The sequence below is a fragment of the Rhea americana genome, unplaced genomic scaffold, assembly GCF_003343005.1.
Source record: "Rhea americana isolate MKP2758 unplaced genomic scaffold, rheAme1 scaffold_51, whole genome shotgun sequence".
NCBI lineage: Eukaryota > Metazoa > Chordata > Aves > Rheiformes > Rheidae > Rhea > Rhea americana.
The window spans coordinates 2,311,016-2,319,626 of NW_028186657.1; the positions used below are offsets into that span (position 1 = coordinate 2,311,016).

At 57.7% G+C, this 8,611-nt stretch overlaps 1 protein-coding gene across 3 annotated transcripts in view; it reads left to right on the forward strand.

Annotated features, from left to right (window-relative positions):
• Nucleotides 1–3,571: 3,571 nt before the first annotated feature.
• Nucleotides 3,572–8,611, forward strand: part of LOC146588482 (proton-coupled amino acid transporter 1-like) — a 26,602-nt gene continuing 21,562 nt past the window's right edge. The window contains exons 1-5 of one of the 3 annotated variants that reach the window (XM_085317916.1): nt 3,572–3,586; nt 5,415–5,562; nt 6,433–6,523; nt 7,661–7,749; nt 8,400–8,495. In XM_085317916.1, coding sequence (XP_085174042.1) covers nt 5,420–5,562; nt 6,433–6,523; nt 7,661–7,749; nt 8,400–8,495 — 419 coding nt within the window. In that variant the 5' untranslated portion in view covers nt 3,572–3,586; nt 5,415–5,419. Of the gene's footprint in view, nt 3,587–3,631; nt 3,756–5,105; nt 5,126–5,414; nt 5,563–6,432; nt 6,524–7,660; nt 7,750–8,399; nt 8,496–8,611 lie in introns of those variants that run through there. The other 2 variants (XM_085317914.1, XM_085317915.1) reach the window with 2 other exon arrangements.

Here is an 8,611-nt window from a genome sequence, read left to right on the forward strand (position 1 = left end):
CTGCCTGGGGGTGCCGGCAGGCTGCGTGGGCGCCCCGGGGGTGCTGACCCCCCCCCCGGGGCTGCCTGGGGGTGCCGGCAGGCTGCATGGGTGAAGGGGGTCCGCGGGAGATGCTTGCAGCCTATAGGGGGGCCCAGGAGTGCCTGGTGGTGCTGTTTGCATGGGTGTTCAGGAGTGCATGAGCTGCTGGTGCTTCGCATGGGTGCGGGGGGGGGTGCCTGGGAGTGCTGGGGAGGGGCAGGACTGTGCTGGCAGCCCATAGGGGTGCAGGGGGACACCAGCAGTACACACAGGCTGCACGGGGGGTGCACAAGGGTGTGTTAGCAGCCCACCTGGATGTCCAGGGCATGGATGGGTGTAGGGGCAGGCCGACAGCTTGCCCAGAGCCCACGTGGGTGCAGGAGGAGTGCCTGGAGCCTGTGTGGATGCCCAGGGGTGCATATGRGTGCTGGTAGGCTGCATGGGTGCAGGGGTATGGAGAGGTGCTGGCAGCCTGGGTGGATGCCGAGGGGTGCCAGGTGGTGCTGGCAGCCTGCACGCAGGGTGCAGGGCAGTCCGTGTGGGTGCATCAGAGTGTCCCTGGGTGCTGTGTAGCGTGTGAGGGTGCAGCCAGCCTGCCCTGGCCTGCATGGGGGCGTGAGGAGCCCTACGCTGTGCCGCGGGGGCATGCGAGTTGGAGGGTGCTGGGGCTCATGCTGTGCGGGGTGTGGGACACATGGCACCGCAGCGCCTGTCGGAGAGGAAGACGCAAGATGCTCAGGGAGGCTTGTGCTGAGCAGCAGTCCCTAGGGAGAGGTGGGAACGGAGGGCCTGGCCGTGCCATGAAACAGTGGAAAGGCRTGACTGTGCCAGTGGTGCGGGCTGCAGGAGCTCMTGGTATCGCAGGGYGGAGAGAGCTGCTCCGCAGGCTGGYGCTGGGGGAGCGGGACTGGCGAGAGAGCCAGCGCTTTAGAAATAAAGACTTAAACATACATGACAGCAAGCGGTGACAAATTTCTTGTGCAATTCCTTTAGCAAAGGCTCTTCCAAAGGACTGTTATCTCTTCTGTATGTGGCCCCCACTCAGATGGAGAGAGCTGTCAGGGTGCTTGACAAGTTGCATCATGCTTTTAATTTCTGGGATGGGGCTGTGACTCTAAAGGACAAATTGTTGTAAGCATGTACACTTATGCTTCCCTGGGCGTTTCACTTGCAGCAGTGAAATTGTCTTGTGCATAGGAAAAATTACACATGAAAGCGGCCTTAGAGTCAGGGATACAGTGGGAACCAAGTGTGGATGTTCCTGTCTTTGCTCTTTGTAAATGATGAGGAAATTATTTAGTGGGTTTTGCTTTGGTTTGAAATGTTCACTGTGTGGAGGAGATAAGTTTTGCAGCTTCTTGTTGACTGCGGAGGATCTGAGTGCTCGCTCCCYGCTGCTATGCAACCTTTAATCCAGAAACAAAGCAGGCAAGTCACGATGATCAAATTTCCCTGGGTCTTCAAAGCAAAAAGCAGCCAGGCCTGCTTGGAGGAAAAAAAATTGAGGGAAATGATCAAGAGGACTCATGTAACAGCGTTGTGTTTTATCTGGAGAACATYGCTGTGGAGTACTCCAAGGAGCGTGCCGAGTGCCCAGCCCCGCCGTGGGCTGGGGGGGGAGGAGGTGGCACAGCTGCCGCTGTGCAGTCACTCGCCCCCGAGCGCTTGCTTGAGCCGCCCTCGCCCTCRTTCCCTGGGCTGATGGCTGCTTTTGTTATTAATGAGACACGCCACCAATTTCCTGGCAAAAAGGGGTACTTAAGCTTCCTTGCTGTGGAAGGAATCGGTGGTTTATGTGAACATGGCTGTACGGTGCGTGGTGGAGGGAAGGATTTTGGGAAGGCGAGTGGGGAGAGACGGGCTGAGCCCGGCCTGCAGCAGCGGCGCTTTCCCGGCAGGACCCTGCCTCGGTGGCCTGACCTGCTCCGCTCGGCCTGGGAGGGGGCTCTCCCCGTGCGGAAGGGGTTAGGTGGAGTTACTTGGGTAGGGRGTCTCCGAGCCCGCCCCGAACTGCCGCCTCAAAAGCCCTTCCTTGCCCACCGCTGGTGCTTGGCGCGTTGCTTTGCGCCGCTGCTGCGCCCCGGCAGGCCCAGCCCGTCACTCGTGRCGAAGCGCTTTGAAGCCGCCTTGTGTAAACTAAAGCCGCGGCCCTTCCAGGTCCCTGCGCGGCTGGATCACCTTGAATGCAGCCGAGCTTGTTCAGGGCACGATCGTGCGGCCAGGCTGTGAGCTACAAGGTTACGCCGGAGTGATTTATGTGCTGACATTAGCCTGAGCGCGCCTCGCAGCATCGCTGCTCGCCGCCTCCCGCGYGCTGTTATGCGCAGCGCAAGCCTCGCCCGGCTGTCTGCGTCGGGGCTAGCCGTTGCCGCAGGAAATAAAGCGGCATTGCTGGGTGTTGCTACCGCCTGTTCCTAACCGCTCTGGAGCGGTGCAGCTCCCGGGCTGCTCAGCTTCTGGAGCAAGCGTCAGGTCTGGGCTGAGCTCTGTTGCCCCCAGCTTGGCTTTGGTGGCAGGGCTGGACCTCACGGACCACTGCGGCTACTCGCTTTGTTRCACGTAGTGTCCGGGTTGGAGTGGTGGTGTGGGAGGACCGAGTCCGACTGTGCATGTGGATTGCCTGTGGCTGGCCAGGGTTTGGGGATGGAGCAGATCTGGAGGGCCTGCGCTGAACTTGCCCCACCCTGGCAAACGTGTGGGTCCCCCTTGGCGGGGCCRCGACGTTGCTCCTGTTATTTGGAGTCGAGCAAATCTGGACTGCCGTTGCTCTCTGATAAATCAGTCTGGTGTTGGGTGCGTGGCCATCGTCAGACTGCTTCGGGAAGCTGGYGTTGAAGCGGGGGTCAGACCTGAGGCTGTGGGGTGGTGGGGGGTGGACAGACGTCGCAGCGCAGCGAGGGCTGCAGCTCTGCAGCAGCTGACGCCAGTCCCTCTCGGGGCTGCTGCCTCCGTGTCCTGCTCGCTGGGTGTTGCGCCAGCGCTGGTGCTCGCGTGACCTGGTGGGGAGCATGTGGAGCTGTGTGGCAGGAAACGAGCCCATCTGTGGTAGCAGCGTTTCTCTGCTGCTTCCGTCTGCCCGGGGGCCAGGTCTCCAGCAGGGGAAGGAAGGGAWGGGGCCAGGCCTGGGAAGGTGACATCCAAGAGGGGCCTGGGAGGTGACATCCAGGGAGCTGACAGCCTGGGTGGTGGCATCCCAGAGGAGCCTGGAGGCAGGTTGCCTGTCCCAAGGCTTTGGCGGAGGGCTGTCCCTGCACAGGGCAGCCAGCAGATGCTGCTCGTTAGCTGTCCGTCCTGTYCTACCTGGTGACGAAGCGGTCCCCAACACCCTCCTCTGGGAGCATCCCTCTGAAGCTGGGGCAGGCGTGGGGCAGTGGCAGCGAGAGCTGCTGCGAGCCGGCAGCGGCTGCGGAGGGACGAGTCCTGTGGCCGAGGGAAGAAGTCACGCGGGAAGTCTGGAGCAGGGCTGAGCTCGCGAGGCGGTGGGAGGTGCTGGGGAGGGGAGGCAGCACGGGCCTTCGCTCTGGCCACGAGTTGTGGCTTGYGTGTGGGGACGAGCAGGACTCTGGTAAGCCGGAGGGATGATYGATAGTTTTGTTTTTTTAATAGAACAGTTTTTTGCAAGCTCTCCCTGCCGAAAGGATGTGGCAAAGGCTGTGCGCGCCCTTCCCTGAAGCGCTCTCCGAAGCCTGTTGAGATAGTTCTGCTGCCTCTTCTGCTCCGTGCTGGTGAACGTGGTGTGCCTGTCGGCTGTCTCCGTGCCGGGAAGGGGCGGCCGGGCCGGGAGGGCCCCCGCGGGAGGGGGCTGGGCTGCAGCGGGGCCTCCAAGGCGTTGGGCWGAGCATGGGGAAGGAAATCGGGGCTTCTCGGTCGCGTAGCTGGGGAATGCCGGGAGAGGGATGTGTGTGTCCATGGGCACTTCTCAACACCTGGAAGCTCTGCTCTGCCCGGCGCGCCCCCTCCCTGCCCGTCTGGCATGTCCCATGTGTAATGTCTGTGGGCTGAGGATTTAGGACGAGCCTTTGAGTCAGCGGCAGAGCCTAGGGCAGGGCTGGGAGATGAACCTGAGTTTCTAGATTTTGAACTCCCTGTTGCACCCACAGCCCTTGTCCTCCCCTTCCGCCTTTCGAGCAGTCTCCTTCCCTATTTTGCCCCTTGCCTTTGGGCTGCTCGCTGGCGACCCTGCGTTTGCTGGAGAGCCCATGCTTCCCGGGGGTGGCTGCTGCTGGGGGTGGAGCAGTGCAGCTCTCGCAGGACTAGCAAAATCCAGAAGGATTAATCAGTAACTAAACTGCTTCCCTGTGGGTACCTCTGCAAAAAGGGGAGAAGATCTCAGCCCCGGGCTGGTACCGTCCGCAGGGCTGCGAGGGGCTCTCGCCCRGCAGCAARGCTGCCGCGATGTCTGCGGCGGCACGGCCGCCYGCTCCTTGGACAGCGCGGCTCCAARCCCTGTTCCCTCCCTTTAGTTTTTCCCCTGCTGCCCTTCCGTTTGCCTGCTTTGCTGATGTGCTGTTCGAAGCCGAAGCAAGCACTTCCTTTGTGAGGGGTGGCTGGCAGGGTGTGCAAAAGCAGTGGGAGCTGTCTAGGGTTAATCGGGGAATTAATTAATAATTAATGCTTTTTAGCTTAAGTTGAGAAGCAGGAGACTTCTGCCTTTCGTGGATGCTMGCAGTGGCGCTCCTGGCTTGTAGGATTACTCTGGGTGTTTTTCTGGAATAAGAGCACTAAATTTGTTGAGCTTCGAAGGCCCCTGGGCAATTCTGTGACTCTGCATCCTTTGGTGGCCTGTTGTCAGCGTGTGGACTATGCTGCAGTTCATGGGCATCAGAAACCTTTGCTCTACTTATTTAAAAGAAAAAAAAGAAATGAAACCCACTAGGAAACTTGCTGCAGGGCAAAGTTGCCCTTGATAAAAATCTCTGCAGGGTCGTTAAGAGTGGCTTCTCTTTCACAGCCATCCTCTTGGCAGCCCCAATTCGGAGCATGGGTGTCGGGGACCCCCGGAGGCACCGTTCTGTCCCTGCCCGCTGTGTTCRGCCCTGTGTGCTTTCAGGGAGGGAGCACGTGTCCATCGCGTAGTTGAAGTGGGCAAGGGGCTTGTGTCCAGGTGGGTGTTCCTGCTGGTTTCCAAKTTCATCCCACGTGGGCGTGTCAGAAATGGGGGCATGAGCCTGCAGAAGGAGCCAGAGGGAACATGCCGTGGGCCTTTGACCTCAGGAGACACCAGCTCTGTGATTGCTTGGGCGGGCAGGGAGTGCGTGCTGTATAAAAGCCCTCGAGGAGAGCTTGCTGCGGCAGCGCGAGCTGGGCTCTCCTGATGGCTGCTCCCAAGGAGGCTGAGGTGGGGGGCACAGAGCTAGGTGTCACCGCCAGCCCTGACACAGCTCCCTCCCCAGGTACCATGTCCACCCGGCGGCTCCGCAGCGAGGACTACAATGACTACAGCTCCACAGATGTCACACCAGAAGGGAGCCCACCTGAGGGCATGAATGGTTTTGCCCATCCCGAGTCCTACCAGCGCTTYGGGGAGACCAATGGGACAACGTGAGTGCCTTTTCCATCCCTACTGGACCAATGGCTTGTGCGGCTCGTGGAGGGGGTGGACAGGAGAAGTAGGTGRTGATGACAGCACTGTGCTGCCATGACGTGTGCTGGAGGGTGGTGGAGAGCTATGTTCATACGGGGAATCCCTCCATGGGAGCTGAGCTGTGGCCCTGCCTTTGCAGGGACAAGCGTCCAGCCTGCAAGCGCGTGTCACGGGGGCAGAGATGTGCTCTGTAGTGGGGCTGCCCTGGCTTGGCACTGCTTCCCAATAAAGCCTGGCTCACAGGCGGCAGGAGGTGTTTTAGATGCTTTCCCCAATATCCCCCTGCTCTAGTCATGTTTGTGGAGTGGTGGAAAGCAGGCAATGTGCCCAGCTTCAGAAGATGCCTGGGCTTATTGCAGTCATGGCCTGGGGGCTTCCTTGCTCCTGATTCAAACAGAAGACCAGACCAGGCTTACTTGACATCAAAACTGTACTGGCTAATAAAATTTGAGGCCTCTTTGTCCCTGCTGGGTAGGACAGCATCTGTTGAGCATTACCAGAGGATGCTGATGTCTCTGCTCTAAGGAGGCTTGATGATTTGGCCCATTTGATCCAGGGAGTTTCTGATCATGCAGCCATGTGGCGCTGAGCTGAGCTCATGTTGGAGTTTGCCTGGAAGCAGGTTCAGTAAGTACCCAGCCAAAAGCTGTTTGCTTAGTCTTTGCCTCCAGTTCTCCTTGGCTCCTACGCAGAGCCCAACTGAATTCAGTGAAGGTGGTCTTGGCCTCTGGATGTGTTTGCCACAGCTGTGTATAGACAGGAACTGGGTGATCTGGGCATGGGCTCCTGCCAATGCTTGTGGTGATCTGCATTTCTTCCTTTCTCAGATGGTACCAGACCTTGATCCACCTCTTGAAGGGGAATATCGGCACAGGCCTGCTGGGGCTGCCTCTGGCTCTGAAGAACGCTGGCATCTTGGTAAGGCGTCCAGCTTGTGCTGGGCCAGTGTGCGCCGCCAATGTTACAGCTCATCTCTCCACTGAGATGCCTTTTGGAGCTCATTGGCTTGCAAGCGTTCACACCTTGGACTCTTACTTGTCTTGTTTCCTGCTATGGCTGTGCTGGTTGCTCCTATATCATGGTAGCTGGTGTAGATAAGTTTAGCACATGAGACTGCTGTGGTTTCCTCTGCTTGGGGTCAAGCAGGATGCTGGGCTCGTTCTTCTACATTGAGCTGGGTATTGCCTTGTGGCTCCTGCGGTGTCGACCCCTTTCTTGCTGACAGCAGAATGGTCTGTACTGCGCTCAGATGGCATYTCCTCTACCTGGTCCCGTGGGTGGCAGGTTTCACCTTGGTACGTCCCCAACCTGTGTGCTGAGCACACTGTGTGACCTCCACAGCTCCCAGGATTTGAGCACACACATAACAAGCTCTGCAAAGTGAGAACACACTGTGTTTCCCTCGGTATGGTTTCACCTGGGCTGAGCCAGCCTCGCAGGTCTGAATTTTGGCCAAGATTCATGGATGTGATGCAGCCTTGCTGTCTGAGGGCTGAGACTGCACTCGGCAGACAAACATAGCAGCCTCAGGACACTGTCACTTCTTTCTTCTCCTTCTGTCATGGTGCTCAGCTCCTCAGTGGCTGCAGCATGCCCCAGTGCTGGCTTGGCTATGTAAGAAAGTAGTGGCTCACTGCTCTTCCCTGATATTTTTTGCTTAGGAGTGTAGCATTGTTCAGATTAAAAAAGAAAGTTCCTTCCTCTGACCAGACTGTGACCTCCTCCCTGGCACCTGTACAATAATGAAGTGCAAGATGGAAAGTTTAAAAAGCAATCATTAAAATGCTTTGCTATGGCTAAACTGCCCCAGCTTGCTTATTTTGCATCATTCCTGCCAAATTCAAGACTCTTCTGTAGGAATTGTTTGGTACTGGGGTGGGCTGGTTCCTGGGGAGAAGCACTGGAGCTCCTCTTAGCCCTGCAGTGGCATTTCTAGAGATTAGACTTTTCTGGGCTCAGGTACTAAGTTGTTTGGTTTTGTTTGCAAGTAAAACCCATCCTGCAGCTCTGGCTTTGGCCATCAGAGTGCAGCCTTCCCTCTCTCTTTCTGTGCAGTTAGGGCCTCTGAGTCTATTTGTGATGGGAGTCGTTGCTGTGCACTGYATGAGCATCCTGGTGAAATGTGCTCATCACTTCTGCTACAGGTAAGGAGCAGCTGTAGTACGYGGCACTGCTCCCTGATCCCCGTGCCATGCCTGGAGCACGCTGTCACCCAGGCAGCCTGGYCCCGTGCCACGACAGACTTGCAGCRCTGAGCTGCCGCTTGTCTTCGCAYGTGCCTAGGTGCAGAGTGGCAGTGTTGAACCCTTGCGCGCACTGAAGTGGGGTTACGTTGCCCAGCTCTGGTGGAAACCCTCCTCTGCTGCATCTGTAGCAGTTCTCAGCCTCGTTTCCCAGCGGTCTGGAGACCATACGCGGCAGCGCCTGCGCTATCCTCTGCGCRGGAGAGGAGCCCAGCAGAGTCCCAGAGGGTCCCCTGTGGGCTCTGAGTGCGGGTGGGATGTCTGTAGCTGGGACTTTTCTCTCTCTGGCTCTCCAGCTTGCAGGTGGTTTCAGGGCTTCCCATCCTGTCTAAGCRCACATCTGAGGGGGTGACTGGGTGGTTCAGAAGCTCATATAATGCCTGTCCGGGATATGTGGTGAAGTGTTACAGGAGCTGCCTCTGGTGAAAGCACTCAGGAGCTGCTTCTGGGCTTTTTCACAGAAACATTTTTTCCTTTAATGTTGTTGTTTGTCTTGGAGACCAGCAAATGGGGCCAAGGTGACATCCTTTCTTTCTCCCTTCTCTGGACAGGTTCCAGAAGCAGTTTGTGGACTATGGGAATGCTGTGATGTATGGACTGGAGTCGACTCCCAGTGCTTGGCTTCGAACACATGCCATCTGGGGAAGGTACCCCTTCTCCTCTCCTTCTGGAGAGGAGGCTTGCTTTTTTTTTAAAAAAAAAAAAAAAAAAAAATCTCAGAGCTAACTAACTACAGGTCAAGCCTCTGGTCAATAGATCTGGG